Source organism: Stegodyphus dumicola, chromosome 2, assembly GCF_044657685.1.
Source record: "Stegodyphus dumicola isolate Sdum_Otavi_A_Nest chromosome 2, ASM4465768v1".
NCBI lineage: Eukaryota > Metazoa > Arthropoda > Arachnida > Araneae > Eresidae > Stegodyphus > Stegodyphus dumicola.
The window spans coordinates 251,317,825-251,338,783 of NC_140769.1; the positions used below are offsets into that span (position 1 = coordinate 251,317,825).

At 33.8% G+C, this 20,959-nt stretch overlaps 1 protein-coding gene across 2 annotated transcripts in view; it reads right to left on the bottom strand.

The window, feature by feature from the left end:
- The window catches only part of LOC118194815 (histone-lysine N-methyltransferase SMYD3-like), a 65,854-nt gene that overhangs the window by 40,265 nt on the left and 4,630 nt on the right, over positions 1-20,959 (bottom strand). Inside the window, exons 2-4 of one of the 2 annotated variants that reach the window (XM_035366023.2) lie at positions 11,261-11,324; positions 3,466-3,576; positions 494-563 (exon numbers count right to left, since the gene is read on the bottom strand). In XM_035366023.2, coding sequence (XP_035221914.1) covers positions 494-563; positions 3,466-3,576; positions 11,261-11,324 — 245 coding nt within the window. The remainder of the gene's footprint in view (positions 1-493; positions 564-3,465; positions 3,577-11,260; positions 11,325-20,959) is intronic. The other variant, XM_035366027.2, reaches the window with a different exon arrangement.

Below are 20,959 nucleotides of genomic sequence, written 5' to 3' on the forward strand. Positions count from 1 at the left end.
AAATATTGCTTTTGCGTTTAAAATTTTAATAGCTGATTCACTTATAAAATTATTTACATTATTATTGTAATCAGCAAGGAAAGAAACTATCTGATAGTCCAAAAATGAGTCATGTGATTAAATGATTTCGAGTATCGCTACTTTAAGAATTTCGCACGGAATATTAAAGAAAAATAATAAATCCAATTCTACCACACTTCTTATAACAAACAGAAATTTATACTAGTTCTAGCAGTAACATGTGATTGGACAACAAAAGTCTCGCGAAGTGTCTCGAAAATAAAATGAGAGTGATGGGTGTGAAAAAATAAAATGAGAAGGAAAACAAAAGTCTCGAAAATAAAATGAGAGAGGTTTTAATTAAAACTAACATCGCATAAGTATTTGCAAACTTTAAAATTTTTTACATTATAATTCGAGCTATAGCTTCGTCCATTTAGTCACACCGAGGACTGCGGCCGTTTGAGAAGGATGCACCAAAATAACTACTTACGGCTCGTGACGTCAGCAAAACTCACAGTGTCGTTTCCAATCTGATCCGTTATCAGAGTCCAGTCTTCACCCTAAATAAAAGAAGGCATATTTTGTAATGAATTCCAAATTTTGAAATCAACCACAACATTCTATAATTTTTTGTCTAGCCATTGCCTAGCCTTGTAACTTTTTGTTTAGCCATTGGAAATTAAAATAATAAATAAATAAATAAATAGTAAAGAAAAAAAATTAGGAATGAATGAATCCTAACATAAATCATCAGCAAGATATTTATGTTTCAATGTAACTTTATTGAAATGATTGATAACTTGGCCAAGCCTGCAACACTATTTTCAAAGGTGTTTTGAAATAACTTTGTGGCATTTATATTTACATTTTACTAACGAAACGCTGAAGCCCACCAGCGGCCGAGCTGTAAAGTCCCTGAACACCGGTAGTTCGGTTCGGCGTTCGAATACCAGCGAACGGGCTGACTGCATGGGCGTTTCCGTGGTTTCCCCATGTGTATCGAGTATACGATCCATTCTCTCGTGCATTTGCAGGATTTGAACTCTTTCTTACGCATATTGACTGAATTGGAAAATGACTTTTGTGAAACAAATATTTTCGGATTGTGTTGAACTAAGAAATAGCGAACCAAATAATACTCTGAAAGAAGAGGATCAATGGATTATCCTCTCGTGGGTAAATTTTTATTCCTGATAGTGGACGAAATGCGTGTTTACAAAAACCAGTTCCCGGAGTTATTTCCACCTCCCAGGCTTTTGCTGGTTCTTCAGCTACTTATGTTGCTGAACCTATTCACTTTCATAAACATCGAGTTCGTTCGAAATAAACACAGAAGGACTCTACCTAGTGGAAGCACATTCGCCATCCTCCCAGATGAAAGCGATAAAATTAGGATTAATAAAAGTGAGGCTCACACTCAGAACCAAAACACGGCAAAGAAAAAAAAGCCACAAAAATCTAAACAACAGAAACTGACTGCTATCCTCAAAGAAGTGTTTAATTTCATTAATTAATTAATTAATAATTTCATTTATTAATTAAATATTTAATTCCATTTATTTAATCCCATTATGACAGCACTGTGCTTGCTACACCAGCCCAGGAGGCCGGCTCCGGCAAGGCCACGCTCCCAGCTGATTTGCCAGTGAATCAAGAAGACTCAAGCGACTCATGTGATGGAGAATTCACCTACGCGAATAACAGTAAAAATCTTCTGTCGATAGTTATCAACTACATACAGTATTTATGAAAGAACCTCACGAAAATTCTGGAAAAAAATCTGGGATGAAAGATTGTAAGGCTCAACTGAAAGAAAGAAAAGAATTATAAGTTAAAGTTTTTAACATCGAAGCCTGCCTTAAAGTAACCGGCTTGCTGGACAGCAAACAAATTAAATTTCGCGCCTACCAGCTCGCATCAGCAGAGATTTCCTTATCGACACCAAGATGCCCTAAGTTCTGGTCATTCTTCCCAAGATTCTAAAATCTAGGGTCACAACGTGAACTATCTCATGAAACTCCGAATTAAAGTTGAAGGCTAAAGAGGAGAATCGGAATCATGCAGTGTTTCTGCTGCCAAACATTTTTCCACGCCCAGAACTAGTGCCGTCATGCACGTAGCTGCGTGAAATCTGGTCCAAAAAATTGCAAAAAAACCAAAAAAGGAACCTCCACTCTGCTGCCATTGTGGTCTGGAACATTGTTTCTCTTCCACAGCTTGTTGAGCTAAACTCCAAGCTCGACGAAGCTAATACTGCTGTCGGATGTTTTTCATTTAATGTTTCCATTGGTTTCATATTGTGAATCTGCGCACAATGCACTGTTAACAAGTTTAAATACACAATAATCTGTGTTCAAGGAACGAATTAATCTATTTTATATTAATTCCTACCTTATGAACTAGTTCTAGCTAATAGTTTCAGTTTATGAACATTTCTCTTATCGAACAACTTTCGGGAAGAACTTAATGGGGCTCATACACCTTAAACCCCTTATAATCTTCGAATTATGTGACTGTTGCAAGAATTGGGATATTTTATTTATTTTAAAAGCAACTTCAATCTTTTTACAGCTGAATACATAGTATAGCTACTTTGGAAACAAGCAACCAGAATGTTTATGTTGCCACAAATAATTTTATAATTTAATCCGCTTTGTGACAAAATTTTTCGTCGTGTTTCCACCTTGTGCGCGTGATATTTTAAAAATGGCTAACGATATATACTTGAAATTTGATGGAATTCTTTATATGGGCACTATTTTCTAAATGAACCAAAAATCTGATGAATATTTTAATATTAAAAATATTTTATGCACAAAACCATTACAGATTTTTTTAATAAAATACATTTTATAAGCTCATCTCCAAATTAAATAAAAATTTTAACATGAAATTCTTAGAAGTTTTGGTTCACAGTAGTTTACAAATGTTGTAAAAGCTATATATTAAATATGGAATTACATGATGCAACAGAATGTTTTAAACTGTGCGCGCAAGGTGGAAACACGACGAAAATTTTTGTCACAAAGCGGATTAAATTATAAAAACATTTGAGGCAACACAAACTTCCTGATTACTATTTCAGAAAGTAGCTATATTATGCAGTCAGCTATAAAACGTTGAAAGTAATTGCTTTTAGAATAAATAAGTTATCCCAATTCTTGCAACAGTCAAACTATTGGAAGATCTTATGGGTTTTGAGTCCTCTTAATTCTGTAAGCCGACGCTACACTAAAAAGCAACTTCTCTAATTTTAATTCAAAGCAAGCATATTATTAACATTTGCACACAGATTAATATTGATAATCAAGAGAATGAAATACTTATGCACTATATTTTTTCCTTTTATTAGACAATTCTGGAATTGATAAATTTGATTTTTAGTTCAATTGTTTTACTTACTCAATTCCTGTACTGCTCAAACTTACTAAAGGAAAAATCAAAAGGAGGAATATAACTTACCTTTACTTTTATAATTATTTTTCCCACCAATTGAATAATGTAAGTTAACTCATGCTCTGGTAGGTTCTTCAGAAATCTGCATTCGAGTTTGTGATTACTCCAGTCTTTTCTCTAAAAATTAATAATTCAGATTTCAGTATCAGTACCGACTCTCTGAAATCAAATACTTTTTTATTCCAAAATGAAAAATTTGCATTTAGAATTAATAGTAGTATTTTCATACAAAAACGGTTACCAGAAATAAATAGAAAATGGTAAAATATCCAAATAATACTAATTCAGAAGTCAAACAACAAAAATCAGCGTTATATTTTTCAAAATTTTCACAGGACTAGTTTCGATGGTTTTACCGAACCACCATCCTCAGCTGCAAAACCGCAAATGAACAAGATATGAAATAATGATTAGATAAGATAAGAAAGCCTGCACAAGAATAAGCAAGTGGCGCCATCTGTTGGTAAAACCAGAACTAAAATATAATTTCTTTAAAGGCCGAAAGCAAAGATCCAAATAATGTCTATATATGCATTCACAGTGGAAAATATTTTCCCCTAATGTACACTGCGGGAAAAAAAAAAAAAAAAAAAAGACAGTTCTATACTTCTGTTCTACTGGGCCGATTGACGAAATTCAAATTGCGTTTTTCATGTCTCGAAAGCACGACTTAGGATATGTATTAGATTTATATATAGTATTTTTCTACCATAGGTATTTTGACACAAATGTTTCTGAAATGACATATCTTTTTTTTTTTTTTTTTCATATTTCAATTCTACGACTCAAATTATGCCAAACTACCAAGTTTTGTTAAAATAATCCTAGAAGTTTTTAAAAAATTAGCTCTCAAAATTTTAGCTTCTCAATGTTAATTGAATTTAATATACATTTATTGATATATTTTTTAATTAAATATACTTGATTCATGTTTCAAAATTTATGTTAATTCCAAATCAAATTCGCCAATTTTTTGTGATTTATTTTTAAAATTTGTATTTTTAAATAATTTTTATATATATATTTTTTTAATGTTGAATTATAACCTATAAAATTGTTGCCATGATCTTGAAGTAGATGTATTTCCAAGCATACCTGCAAAAAATTAAAGCTTTTTATTCAAAACTTCCTAAGATATGCCTGAATTTAAGTTTTGGCGCGTTTTGAATGTTGGCGTATTTATTATAAGCGATAGCAACGTAAATGTGGTGTATGCACTCTGTTAAAATTATTTGAAAGTACAAACGATGACTTTTTTCCCCGCTCGTGCACAAAGAAAAAAGGCAAAGTATAATAGGGCGCTACAAATTAAGAAGTTCGCCAAGTGAAGCATTTGAAGCTTAGCGCAAACTGAAGAAAAATTCGCCAAGATAAATTTTTAAATTTCTCACCAACAATTACAAAATTTAATATCTAGGCATAATTTGAGTCGTAGAATCGAAATATGAAAAAAGGTTGTTGTGTTATTTCAGAAAAAGTCCGATTTTATGTCAAAATACCTATGTTAGAACAATATTATATATAAATCTAATATATATGCTAAGCTGCGCTTTCGATGCATAGAAAACGCAATTTGAATGTCGTTAATCTCCCCAGTTGAACGGGAGATATAGGACTGTCCCTTTTTTTCTTTTTTTTCGCAGTGTACAGCTGTAACACAAAAACAGCAACCCAGGCTAATAAAATGAAAAATATATTTTGAAAAAAATATTCACGAAATCCGAAAATTTTACAATCAGCAAAATTTATGCGCAGATAGTAAAAGTGATTACTAAGCTTAAGAGATATGTGGTAAAGGAGAAATTGAATTCAATACATTCTAAAAGTGTTTACGCTTAGCTGTTGCCAGCACGGGTGATAAAATTACAAATTATGAAATGGAGACGCATTCTAATATACATACAAGATGCTTTAAAAGTGGGAACTCGTATTGAATTCTTTTATTAACATCCTCTTCAAGGGAAGTAAGTCTTCTGACAGACTTCATCGCTTGAAGAAATTGTAAGGTTGTAAGGACTTTATTTTATTCTAACCAATTAGTTTTAGTTTCCTTTCCCTCTTGATATCAGTTTCCCGCCGGAAACTGATATCAAGAGGGAAAATAATGATTTTGAAAGAGGGAAAATAATGATTTAGAAAGAGGGAAAATAATGATATCAAGAGGGAAAATAATGATTAAATTTCGTTTAGCGCTTCGTTAGCTAAGGAGCTAGTCGTTAGCTATCTTAATTTAATGCGCATTTTGCATTCTTATTTTCTGTTAATTTAGTTAGCCACAAGTGGTGGGGAATTTTGTGCACCAAGTGCGTGCATCTGTTCATTTTAGTTAAAATAAAAGGTTTTAAAACCTTCTTCTGCAGTATTTATTCTTCAAAGACATAATGAGTATTCGCTACTTCGTCTTCTACGTAGAGTCTACGTTGTATGCATCCAAAGAAGAAGAGACCGACTCTGTAAGGTTTATATTAACTAGCCCATTATCTTATTATTTTATCCTTACTTTCAAATTATTTTATCTTTATTGTCAAATGATTTAGTACTATTACTTTATCTTTACTTTTAATTCTACTTCCGTCAGCTCCCACTTCAATGCAAATAAGTTACAACTTGCACAAATAAAAAAACGAAGGAGGACGGTTGTAGTATATCTCTTGTCCTAAGAGACGATTGACGAAATTTCACTTGCGTTTTGATGTACCGTAAGCGTGATTTTGGATGTATATTAGATTTATATGTAACATTCTTCTAACGTAGGTATTGTAACACAAAATCAGACTTTTTCTGAAATAGCGTACCTGTGTTTTTCCACATTTCGATTCTATGACTCAAATTATGCCAAATTACCAAGTTTTATAAAGGTCAGTCGCCCCAGTAGCTTTTAAAAAATTAGCTTTCAGAATTTTAGCTTCTCAGTGTTAATTGAATTTGGTATATATTTATAAGTATCTCATTTTTATTAAACTTACTTCATTCCTTTTTTCGGAATATGAAATTTAGGTTGAATATAAATTAAATTCGCAGATTATTTTCTGATCTAGTTTAAAGTTTTGTATTTTTTAGTAATTTTATAAATTTTCCGGAAACCTTTTGCATTAGAACCTGTACAATTTTTACCATCTCCTTAAAATAGATGAATTTCTAGGCAAAAATGCAAAAAATTAGAGTTTTTTATTTAAAATTCCCAAGGTAAACGTGAATTTATATATTGGCGTGTACTGAAATTTCACATGTTTGTTATAAGCCAGCGTTTCATAAACTGTGCGTCGTGACCCCCAGGGAGGTCGCAGGACCTACAGCAGGGGGTCGCCAAAAATTTAGCAGTTTTGATATTTCTTGAACTTATAATTTTATAATTACCAAATATTTTTACACAATGTATCTGAAAATAGATAAATACAGACAAATAAAAATGAAAATCGTTTCGACGAATTCTTTTTAGAATAGAAGCATTCATTTTACTTGCTTTGCACGTGACGCTGTCATTTCGTCTCTTACTTATTTAAAATTTTCTCATTCTTCTACGTCTTAAAATTAGAAATTAAAGTTAAGGACTTAAAACCGCAATAGTATGGAAACTTTGTAGGGTTCCTCTCTCTTTTGGGCTAACGTTAATGTCGAGGCGGAGGCCCAGTGGCGCAGCGCGCAGCAGCACCACAGGTCCGGGGTTCGATTCCCGGGCTGGGCAAAGTTGTCTTTCATCCCTTGATTTCCATCACTTGGTTCAATAAAATGAGTACCAAGTTCGCTTGGGAACTAAACACAGGGGGTCCTACGACAAGCTAACCACTTGTTCAGGGCATATGCTTACGCATCCAGGGGCCCACGGTCAGGAAAGCAGATTTCGGACACTGCAGACCCATTAGGGCTGTTACGCCACTGAGTTTAGTTTAAATGTCGAGGAACCTAGTGAACTGTTAAGCGACTTATCGCTGAATTTAAATAAATAAAGACGTAGATTCAAGAAGAGTTAAGTACCCTTTATTTCACTCAAAATAAGATAAACAGTTGGCCCCTTTCTCGGGCTTACAACAAAGCCTCCACTCGGGCTAAAATTCAGAATAAGAAATAAGAACTAAATTAGAACTAACTAAGAGACTTAGCCGAAGCTAAACACAATTATCTAACGTAGATGGCCCTTAATTTAGACTAGACGGTGAATATCAAAAGGCACGTAATAATACGGCTTCAGGAGAGACTTAGCCCGAAGGTAAACACTCGCTACTCAGGATTCCTAGCTCTCTCTCTGTCGAAGTAAGTTGAACCTTCCTTAAATACTACTTTATACTCATTTGCATTCAACGCGATTCAAAAACCTTATTCTGGTAAGGAGTTGTAAGTGGAAACAAGAATTGATAGGAAAGGGTTTCGAAATTAAAATAACTGTTATAAAATTAAAATATACCTTACAACTGCTTTGACATCTTGAGCGATTCAAAAGAAGAAATGGCTAGAAGAGCAGCTTTAGAATCAGATTGTGTGACAACCTCTGTAAAATGTTCAAGCTGACACTGGAGTTGCGATATGGCTATGCGTATGGCCATAATCTCAGCATCAAAAGCAGTCCTGCTCCTTTCAACAGGATTGTAAAATGAAAACGCCTCGCAAAAGATGCCAGAGCCTGTATTAATACTCCCAGTCAACACAAAGCCGTACGTAAACACAAGCAGCCATTCTCTCTCAGAATATGAAGCTTTAATGTTTTCCAAAGACATAGATTTTAAAATATGGCCATTTGTTTCTTTATTGAGGATTTCGTGTTAATAGTGCATCATGTGGGGTGGTTTTAAAAGTATCAGTGATACGTCAAAAAGCTTGGTTGTGAAATCTTTCGAATGTATCGCTCATTTGGATAGATGCTGCCACGAGCGGCTCGCTACAGTAAGTAATAAAAGGTAGAATATAAAAACCTGTGGGGGGGTAGTGTTAGAGATTGCCATACATGACTTTATATTCCCTATAGTATTTTTCAAAAATCAACCGCTTGCGCAACCGGCCACCTAAAACAATTATCATAAAAAAGAAAAATATATATAATAATTTTAATGAGTCCAGCTAATGTAATTTCATGAAAAATACTGAATATATCTGATTAGGCATCACATTTTGACATATGTTTGTAAATCAATCACATTAAAAAGCGCAAACTATTATTTTACGCTTTACGTAAGCACAAACTTACTGTATACTTAAGAACTGTGTTTATTATTTTTAAATCTCTTAATTTATATTATATACGTATTACGGTGATACAGGGACTGGAATAAAATGTCGCCAGGTTAGGCGACTTTTGGCGATTTCTCGCCAGATTTCACCTAACGTTAATCGCCAAAACCGTTGCAACTTGGCGATATCTCGCGAAATTAGCGAGATAGCCATTTATTCAATATTAAATTGACTTGCTCTTGTATTCTTACTTTTCTGCAGAATTTCATGTTACATTATGCAGAAAAATTTTTAAAAAAATTAACATATAATTGGACTAAAATATCATCTATTTTACATACAAAATTCATAGCATCGCCCCCCTCTCAAGACTGCATGTTCCGAGCAGTACAATCCCTAGACAAGAAGCCATACTTACATACTTACAACTAAAGCAAATCAATGCATTACTTAAAGAATAATTGCAATAAATGAATCAGATGTTTAACCAATAAATAAACGCATAAATTTACAAATTCATATACAAATAAAACCATGGTCTTAGTACATTATTTACAATATATACACTATAGGGACTGCGTACTATGGTCATAGTAAGGGGCTAGCCTATCATAATAAACGAATTTAGGCTTAAAATTCGATGGTTTATGGATCCGAACTACGACGTCGTTCAGCCTGTTTAGGACTGTTTAGGGACCGTCTCAAGGTGACCATAGTTTTGGAGAAAGTACTTTGCTTCGGAATGGATTCCATAACCATACCTTGTCACCTTCGTTGAATCGATGTTCTGTAGCTTTCTTAACGCATCGGGTCTTCATCTCCTCCGCCGCCAAGTTAATTTCCTCTCGTGCAAAACTGTGCATCACTTCAAAGCATGCCTGGAGATCTTCGATGTACTCCTCAGGCGATGAAGGAACAAGCGGAGGGTGACCAAACAAGGTATAGCAAGGCAGACGAAGGCCACCACGGAAGAGAATCTGAAACGAATAGCCGGTAGTCTCGTGAACAGCACTGCACTAGGCAGTGCTGTTATGTACTAGGCAAGTAAAAACAGTGCTAACGTTTGGTCCTAATCCTGTTGGTTTTAGGAAACCACCAGCAAGAGGTTATTAAGGATGGGGCGATGAAACTTTCCTATCATGCCATCTGGTTCGAGATATAAAGGTGTTGTTTGGTTTTGTCGATGCCGAGTAGCTTACATAGTTCTTTAATTACAGTCAAGGTAAAATTTCTTCCTTGATCGGAATGTGTTCTTGAAGAGGCACTCCGGATCTGGTAATCCAATGTTGTATCATTATCTCTGTTACCGTGGCAGCCTCTTGATCAGGAACAAGCTACGTTTCAAGCCACTTTATGAAGTAGTTAATGACAACGAAGATGTATTTGTTCCCATCAGCAGTCCATGCTCGAGGTCCCAGAATGCCAAAGGCGGACACGTTCAAAGGCACTCCTACGTAGTAACGCTGGAGGTTCCTTCAAACTGCATTTCTTCGGTTCTTTTCGACCCACACTGGCATCGAATGATTGGCACCGCTTTTTTTCGTCAGCTTTTTCGTTACTCCAGAAAAGCACTCTCGAACTCGCCGTCCGATTCGGATAAATTTAGACAATTAAAATTTACTTATTTAATTCGGATAAACTTAGACAATTAAATTAAAATTTACGGGTATTTACATCTTGAAAGTTTTAACTGATACTTTTAAAACGTTTAAAATTTTTAAATTGTCAATGTGTCAGTTTATACCAATTTCCCATATACATGCAAATACATATATTGTTACATGAGTACCGTTTCGTAATGGATTAATGCACACAGAACGCATGACAGAATGTAGCTTGACAAAATTTATCTTCCCAAAGTAAACAATTTATAGTTTTGGAAATTTCCACAAAATTACCTATACAACTCTTTACAGTATTAATGAGTACAATCAGTAGCTACACTTCAGATTACCAAGAAAGTTATATAGAAAGCAATGCAAAGCGCATCTAAACAGCGAAATTCATACGGAGATATCTCAGTACAATGAACTAACGCTGACCTAAACAACAACTATTCCGAAACTGAAGCTCTCCCAGTTCTCTCCAGTTCTCCTCCTAGGCCTTAGTTTTCTTCCGGCCGCTGAGAGAATTCTAGTACCTTCTCGAAATTTGTGGAAGGTATATGAGGGCCGGATAAGGTTACATTTACATCTAGCATCAAGTACAGCAATTCAATTGCAATAGTTATACAGTTATTACAGATACACAGGGACCGGATCAAAATGCCGCCAAATTATCGTCAAGTTTGGCGACTTTTGGTGCTTTCTCGTCAAATTTAGCGACAAACATTAGTCTCCAAAACCATCGCCAGCTTGGCGATATCTCGCCAAATTGGCGAGATAGCCATTTACTCAATATTAAATAGATTTGTCCCTGTATTCTTACTTTTTCGGCAAAGCTTCGCTTCGGTAGATTTTCATGTTACGTTATACAAGAAAAACACTTTAATTTCACTCGTAATTTCCCTAAAATTATTTACATATGTACAAAATTAGTAACATTATGTTTTACAAATATTGTGTGGAGGAAGTGCAGCCAGATGAATTTAAATCTGAAATGTGACTGATTTCGAAAAATTTTGGATAGCATACGTTACCTGACAAACTTTGTTGCAATATTTAGATATACGGCAACATCCACAAAACTTCAAAGGTGAGTTCCTGGAAAGAGAATTGCAGCAGAATAATATCAGAGCAAAACGTAAAAATACTGAAACGAAATTCCTGTTATAGTCGAATTATTAGTATAAAAAGATTATAACTTCCTTCAATTAATTTCTTAAATTATAGATTGGCTACTCTTCACAGAAATGAATTTTGGAGCAGCGAAGGTGTATGTATCTAGAAGACATGAAAATGAAATTTTTATGAACATTTCTAAGTTTCTCTGTATTGATATTAGAAGCTATTATAGTTTTCTGTTTTTCGCGTTACGTTACATTAGGTCAGGAATGCCCAACCAGTAGCTCGCAAGCCGCACGTGACGCAAACGACTTATTGATGTGGCTTGCATTGCACATCTGGTGATTTCTCATTCTTGTAAAATCAAGGGCCAAGAAGGGAAAGAAAAAGTCGAACTCCAGGTATGCCACACGCTCTACGGCGCAGACGATACACTATTTTACACCAGAAATTGCGTGGCAATATTGCTGTCAGTATCCCACGCATCATTATTAACGTCATAGTGAGTTACTTCAGAATGAACTTAAAGCTATGTTTACATTTGGTAATATTTATAAGTACACTACTTATAACACACTTCTGAGTCATAGAATCGAATAATCGAAAAAAATCGATATGTCTTCTCTAAAAAAGTCTCGTTTTCTGTGGCAAAATGCTTAGTTAGAACCATGTCATATAAAAATCTAATATATCCCAAGTCGCACTTTTCAGGCATGAAAAACGCAAATTAAATTTCGTCAATCATCCTAGTAGAGCGGAAGATATAGAACTGTCTTCTTTACTTCCTTGTACGAAGTAAAAAGGAAGTATTGTAATCGCGAAAAGCTTCAGGCAGCATATTTCAACGAAAATATTCATTTTGACCGCTATCGAATGCAATTTAACGATGTTTTTGCGTGATATCTGTACGTAAGGACAGAATAAAAGACTCGTTTCCTCCAAAAAAATTATAAAACTGCTTTAAAATGAATTCTGAAGAGAATTTTTCATGGCGTCTGTACGAACGTATGTACGTACGTATCTCGCATAACTCAAAAACGAGTAGCCTTAGAACGTTGAAATTTTGTATATAGGACTGCTATAACATGTAGACGTGCACCTCGTATTTTGGTTGCAATCGGCGGCACCAAGCGTATATAAATATATTTATATATATATCCACTCTGTTACCCGGCTCAGTGATCTCAGTTTCTTTACTGGTATATGTTTGTAAATTGTACATTTTTTGCTTTAAAAATGATTGAATTGCGTTGTTTTTATCTTCCGGTTAAGGTTTTTATGCCTTTAGTAAATCTGTATGCAATATTTTTAGAATTATCAACAATTTTAACCTCCTCGGTTCCCTTGTATCACATGTGATACAAAAGTTTCATAATTTTTTGTGAAGGCTGAGCTGCAAAAACAAATTTGGGACCGGTTGTATCACATAAGATACAAAGTGAAATACTTCATATATTTTCCTCGTTTAGTCAACAGATGGCAGTACTTGTCCATGATAGCGATTTCTAGTAGCATCTCTGAATCAAAACAAAATGTCTGCACGTCGTCGAAGTAAGTATTTTTTTCTTATTTATATACAAATATTAAACTATTTTTAAAATATGCTTTCTCTTTGTATATGTACGTTTTACTAGTTAACAGCAAAAAAAGAAATTTTTACTGATATATTAAAGCATAATGACTTGTGAAATTTGTTTGTATCACTTGTGATACAATGGGACCCAATCACTTATGAACACACTTTTTAAGTCAATTTTGTTTTAATTTTTAGTTACATTTTGGGGGGGGATTTGAAGATTGATAGAAGTATTTCTTGAATTCAAATCTTTAGTTGAAGTGTTTGCATTCCATTTTACCCATTTTTTCCTGATAATTTTTTATTTAATAAGTATTTTTTTTAATGAAATATTTGACACCAGATGAAATTTTAGAGCTGATGAATCGCGATGATTCTGATTTGAGTTCACTGTCAGATGAAGATGATTATCAAAGCGATAATGGATGTGAGGTGAATGATGTTGATGAAGATCAGGATGTAACTTTTGACTTTTCTGCTCCAAATCAATGGGAATACATACAGATAAGTTCAATCCATTTTCATTTGATTTTCAGGAGAAATACTATGACAGAATTAGAGGAACCGAAGAAGAACATTCTGGACTATTTTGCGTTTAGACTCAGTATTGCAAATACACTCATCCACGACTTACTGAAGAAGCCATCTCCCACTCCTTCGCTAGCCGAAGATGAAAATGATGAACCCCCTCCAAAACGCAGAGTTACAACTTGCATTCCACATCAAGCAGCTCGTAACAATGAAGCTGGCACATGCCTGAAATGGCTGGGGATAGAACTCATCCAAGTAGGTGCAGGAATGAGAACTGCTCGGCCTTAAAAAATGTACAATGTACAGACTGCAAGGTTTTTCTATGCTTTACAACTAGTAGAAATTGTTTCAAGGCATTTCACGAATATAAATAATAATAATATGTACCTACAACTCCAATAAAACTTAATTTTCGTGTTGAATTTATGAATTGTATGTATTGTGTGATTAAAGACTAAGATTAAATTAATTACTTCAATCTTGCTTAATACTTAAGAAAATTCTGATTGTAGTGCCTTGTTCCTGATGTATCACATGTGATACATCCCCCCCTAGCTTTCATTAACTAAAAAAAAAAAAAAATTTATTGCACTTTTCTACATCAAAGTGATCGAAACAACTATTTTAAATACCTCTTACAAAATATCAAGCTTTTATTTTTGTCTCGGGTCTGAGGAGGTTAAGGTTGTTTAAGTGCCGCTAAGCCTTTTTTTGATGGCGCCCATCGATTGTTTACATTTGAAACAGCAGACTAGTGGATTTGTTGGCAATCTAGACAAACTCAGCTTCGCAACAACAAAGATAACGCCTTTATATATTATTGCAAATTAAATCATGCTTAATCCTTTCTGGAATTTTTTCGAGGAAATAAGTGTTTAAGATTTACTTCGTAATTTTTAATATAGATACTTTGAGTTTTTATGTATTTTTGCCTTGTCGCGAAGTGAGAACTGAATTAATTGAATGAGAAATACTCAATCGTCTGTGAAAAACTGTTTCTTTTTTGTTTTGTTTGCTTAATTTCTTTTATACATCATTCTAGCTTTATTATAGTATTTGAATAGAACATGTGGCAACGCTTAGATAATTCTATTCTTTAAATGATATAAATTTTGTGCATTATGAGTTATAATATGAACAAAATATAATACTGTTAAGTGAATCTAGCGCCAGAGTGTCGTTATGGTAAACAAATACTAGAGTGAATTTTAAAGAATGCATTTATTCTTATTGGTTTATGCGCTGTCGGCGAAGTAGATTTAATTCAATCCAATAAGTTTAAATGAAGTGCAAGAAAAAATGCATATAATTTAATATTCCGTACAAGGAAGTCATGTGGTGTACACATCAGATTTTTATCTTTAAAAAAAAACGCCCAAATGGTGAATTTGCCAAGAAGGGCTGTTAATTTCGGTTTGGCATTTTGCATTGTTTCACTATAAAACGGTGTTTCACTTTTCAAATTGTTGTCACCAAATATTCGAGCCCTGCATTATAGTTAAAGAAATTAAATAATGAAGAATCTGCATGAATGTATGAATGGTTCTCGCACAGTAAAAAAAGAAACGGCACCTACAGATCACAAATTTTGAATAACGTAGTCCACCACTTGAATGTGGACATCTATAAGCCCAAATTTGGAATTTGAAATTTGTCTTATTATCTGCTTCCCATTTTGTAAAACTATAACGATTTTTTATTAACAAACTCGACGATTTCAAAGCGAACAATGACAACATTGTACGGGGAAAAAAAAAAAAAGAAAAAAAGTGGGGAAAAAACATTTTTATGTCTAGCGCGCGAGACTGTGTTTCGGAAATTCTAAAGATATGCTATTTTAATTTTTTTATATTGCTATTGAACTGAATTTTATGGTTTAACGGCGAAGAACAGTATACGTTAAAAAAAACGTTAAAACGTTTTTTGAAACGCCCCTTTGAACGTAATATAAAATCTGAAAACTTTCAAATTTTTTTTAATTATTATTTGGGGGGGGCAGCGTATATCTTTGACGTGCAACGTTTAGTTATTTTATTGCCCCATCATCAGTCGCTTGCCATATCCTGCGTAAAACACACCATCGAACACTGAACGAAGTGTCGAAGTTGTGCGTGAAGCAGCTGTTTTTTGGTGGCTGCATACGGGTATAGAAAATATTCGCTTTTTCTATGTAAGTTAATCATTAGTTTTAATAGATATTAATGATTTTTTAATTATCCTAATCACGTGAAGCCAAAAAGAATGAAAATAAGCGAAAAAAAATTAAAAACTTAGCAACCATTATAATTTTAACGATGAATAGGAAGGAAATATTTTTTCATTAATTTTAAGAACTGATTTGTGGTTCACATTTTCTATTGAGAAACAAAAAATGCAGCATGGATGATATTTTACAATAGTTCATAAAAATTATTTTACTGAATATTCTTCGATCAGCGATCTAAGAAAATGAAAAGTGAAAAACCTGAAAAGTATATTCATTGCCCAACAATCATATTTACCAAGTTTGCAAATAAAATGAAGGCTGCTACTGTTGTATCACTTACAACTGCACATATACCTGCAATTCACAAAACTTCCTTGAGGACAACATAATTAAAAACGGTATACTTCTGTATCGGAATTTTATGTCAAATGCTAAAGGAGAATGTAATTATGTCAGCTAACTTCAGTAAGGAATCAACAGATATCTGCAGTGTAGCTGAAGTAAATATTTTTATAAGGATGGTGCATTATATGCATTCATAATTGAAATATTAAAGGTGCATTATGTAACTGTAGCTCGCCAATATATTTGAAATTCTAAATTGGCTCGCGTCAAGTTAACGACTGGGCACTACCGCAGTTATATGACTCTACTTCTAGATTTACTCATTATCGTGGCATTAGAAATTCATAATTCTGAAATTAATTATCAAACTTCCAGAAAGAAATCACTAAATTAATTTTTATACTAAACTATTAGTTTTCAAGACTACTAAAGTCTTGCAGTGGAAGATATTTAATTTAGCTTTGAAATTATAAACATCCGTCGGAGCAATTTGAAAAAGAGCAAAATACTTGTTTCTTAATAATATTAACATTTAATATATTTCTTAATTACATGCATATTTTATATAATTTATGAATGTCGTCTAAATTCCGTAAACATTTATGCAGAATGTGCAATTAATAAGAGATGTTTTTAAACTGATATATTATATGCTGGAATCAGAATAACAATTTAAATGCCAATTAGGAAAGAAATTATTACATCGTAGGGAATTTTTTAATTTACTAATTTATATTTTTAAACAATTTTTTTTGTTTTGTTTTGTTTTGTTTTGTTTTGTTTTACTTTCTCGTTTCCTCCTTTGTTCCTTTCTCGTTTTCTTGCCAGAATGAGTTTTTAGGAATACGTTTTATGTAAATGAGGATAGAAACCAATATTTAAGCTAAAGTCTGGATTGCTTCCCTAGAATTTAGGGAAGTGTGCCATTACAAACCGAGGTGTCTTAAATGTGGTCAATTTCACGAAACATACACTTGCAAACAGAAAAAAGAAGATAGTAAACCAGCAATTTGTGCCCTTTGCGGCGAATTTCATGTATCTTCTTACAAAGGTTGTAAGAAACATCCAAACAATATCAAAAAGGCCAAGAAGAAACGTGAAGAAAATAATCCGAAGAAAACTCGTAACTTCAATCTCAATCAAGAAAATTTTCCTACTCTGAATAACGACCATCCGCAAACCCAAGAAGCTCCTACATGGAAGAAAATGACTACAAACCTCTCATTTTTTGAATGGATGAAAAACCATGCAAAAAAAGCTAAGGAACTCACTGAATTTCAGCAAGCGAAAACGATGCTAGAGAAGTTAGAAGTAAGCATAGCTGCTTTAGATTACATTTCCAATATGGAATTAGAATTTTAGATCGTGCGAACTGCACAATAAGTGAAACTAAATAAGTTACTATTGCATTTAATGTAAATAACTTGTATATAGACTATTTAAATGACTTCAAGCTCATCCTCCCCGTCTTGTCTAGGAAGAATTTTCTTGTTCAATGATAATTATTTATCAACTTTGGAATGAACTTTTATATTGGTTTTCTCGTCGCGATCATATGTCTTTGATTTTCAAAACCAAGCAAGAGTTACGAATTCGAAACTTAACATACTGTGTAAAACCTTTCGTAGTTAGGACCAGTAAGTAATGTAAAGATCAAGACAAGCTTCCCTAGAAATACCCTAGTACAGCGTTAGGAGTCCGTGTTCTGCTTTCCGACGATGCTGCTGCTAAAAGTCTAATCTTACTACTATTCGGTTGCATTGTTAAGTGCCTATTAGTATCCGCCGGTGATCTCAAATAAGAAGCAACTCAGTTAAGTGCGTGCAGCTTCGGCTGGTTTTTTATTTCAGTTAACATTAGATTAGTTCTTATTTGGGATTTAACTCAAGAATCCTCAATTTGGAATTTAACTCAAGATAGAAATCTTGAGTTAAATCCTAAATGAAGGATTATTGTAAGCCCGAGAAGGAGGCCATCTGCTTTTTTATTTTGAGTTGGAATAAAAGATAAATTTAACCCTTCTTTTTACTTCTTAATAAATAAAACTCTTAAGTGGCTACACAGTTCTTCAATATTCTAGCCCTCAAGGACTTCCAAATTAGCTAGTATAGTACAACATTTCCTTTATATTTTAAGTGAATATGTATTTAAATGTTAAATTTTATAAATACTTAAGCCACAATTGTTAAAAAAAAAAAAAAAGAAAAAGCATTTTAATAAGTACTCGTATGTCGAGGTTTTGGGGCACGATATGATTTCTCCCATCTTTCAGTAATGTGTTTGTCATCCTTTTATGTTACTGAGGTATGAAACAAAATTATAAGGCATCTCGAAAAGTACGAGAAATAGGTAAGAAACTGATAAAGTAAATAAAATTTAAATTATTTCTTGCAACATCTATAACTGTTCAGTTGCACTTACATAGATATCCAAAAACATAAAACACAGCTTCACATCTGTAAGACACTAAATCAACATAAATTACATAATAAAACTGGACAGACTGAAATTATCAATCTCCTTGGTTTCACGAAGCACATATATGCGATATAATATAATTCAATGAAGTTTATCAAAATATAATAATGTTTTTTCTATGCTTGAATTATCGCAGCATTTTACTGTGAAATCGTCAGGAGTTGCAATGCAACTTAGCCTATAAAACTTTTCGTGAGGTTTTCGTCAAGGAAAGGAGAAATCAGGTCATATTTGCAGTTTAAACACTGTTTTCAGTAGTCTTACGTGTGACAGTATAACCCACCAGCGGCCAAGCAGTAAAGTCGCTGAATACTGGTAATTCGGCTCCGGGTTGGAATCCTGGAGAATGGGCTGGCTGCATGGGCGTTTTCGTGGTCCCCATCCATATGTAACGTGCATACGAGTCAGCTTTCCTTGAAATGTCATCCGCGGAGGTATCACTCCTTTAAGCAGATAGCCCTTGAGTGCTTTGCCATTAATAAGGCAAGCCAAACCATGTGTGAATACATGCATCAATTTGCTGTTATGTAAATTTTTCTCTATAAAAACTTTTCATATGAGCTAGAGTTTTTTGTCTGTGACATCTCTGTGCAATTTTTTCCCACACTGTTAAATCTTTATTTTCAAAGCAATAAAACTGATACCATTTCAGGGGGGGGGGGACCTGCGAGCACACGCTCCAAATCATTATGAACTCCACTCATTTGACGGTGTACTCAGGGTGAGCGGTCATGGCGGTATTAATCGCTGACTTGAGGTAACTGTGACCATGACTTGAGATTCTGTCGTAACTTGGTCCGATAATGTCTTTCATTCTGCCTCCCCTTCATTTTTAACTTAATATTTTCTTTACAGTAAGACTTGTAACACACCTTGTCTCCTCCCACTACTTACGTACACTGATTATAACGATCTCCTCTGTTGGAATTTCAGGATTGTTTCTTTACAAAATTTTCATTATCTTCCTTTTTATTTTCTTAAATTCACTTGAAGTATGTTCCCAATCTCTGCCGAAGCCCATGACCTGTCAAAGTTCATGAGGCAAAATCGGCGTCCATACAGTGACGAAGTCACAGTTCCAGGTTCCTAGGCATCACTCTACCCTGTGTGTAGCTGAGTAAAATAATTTGGAGCATATCTGCTTCTTTGCCGGCATAATCCATGAAAAATTTTGAATGCGAAGCATTTGAAAGCATCGGGTGGCAACAATTGTCATCTCATTTTTAGTGTCCTAAACCCTATTCTAAGTCTAATGAAGGAGCGGCTTCTTATTGGGAGGCGGGGCCTATTCTATTCTGCATATCTCGTAACTGATACGTCTCCAAATTTAACGTTTACTATTTTTCCTCCCCTCCGTCTTATCTTACTGGTTATAAAAAGCTTTATAATAAATATGAATTAGCTTTCTTAATGATGTTATCTCCTTCTTATCTCGCACTCGCTTTTCCCCCTCCTTTATTACAGCTTCAGGTGAATTTAATTTCATGGAAGCAGGCACCAAAGCTCGTTAGTCTCATTCTGTGCAGAATACTATAGTGAGAGTGACGTAATATTTCTTACGAAGAAAATAGGGTAGTGACCGGTATTCTTGGATAGTTTTAGTACAATCTCTTCCTCTTCCTTTACACAAAAATAAATAAATAAATAATTGGTGTTTGCTGAGGTGATCTTTAGTTCTGAGTTAGATTTGATCTTTAGGTGAAGATCACTTGTTTATGCTTTTGCGGCAAGAATCTGGTTTGTTTTTAGTCTCACTTGCTCATTTTATTCCCTTTCTTTTGCAATGAAGGCGTGGCTACCTTATGATGGGCGAGGTCTTCTACGCGTTCGTATATCTTGCATGGACCTTATATGAGATAGACTAACCCAGTGGGCGGGGCGTGCGTCACCGACATGTCGGCAAGAAAGAGTAGGGACGATCTGGTTTACTTTAACATTGAAACCTATGGCGTTTGTATCACTTAAGTCTTTTTAATTATTAAATGTGATACGTTGCACAGTGATGAGATTATGAAAGCCACAGTTTTTTCCAAATAGGATTTAATATATCTCATTAAAACACTTTTTACTGCATTTCGCGCATTTTTTTCACGCGTAATTCTTGTACAAACATCTTTACATTGTTAAGAACTCTAAGCACAAAATTTATGAACTTAATTTTGCGTAAAAATAAAGTAAAATTAAATCAGATTGATAGTACGTGATACTTTGAAATAAATAAGGTAAAATTAAACAAGATCTAACAGTTTTTTTTTTTTTATTATTTATTTTATTTATTTATTTATTTATTTATTTATTTTATTTAATGAACATTTTCAGGAAATGATTTCCCAAACTATAATAACATTCAAAACGATCATATTTATTTGATTATATGATCATTAAATTATTACCATTAAAGTGGATTAGTTGTTTTAATAATTCATAAAATTCAGAACATAAAATTTTCGAGCGTAATGAAGAGGGAAAAAAAGATAA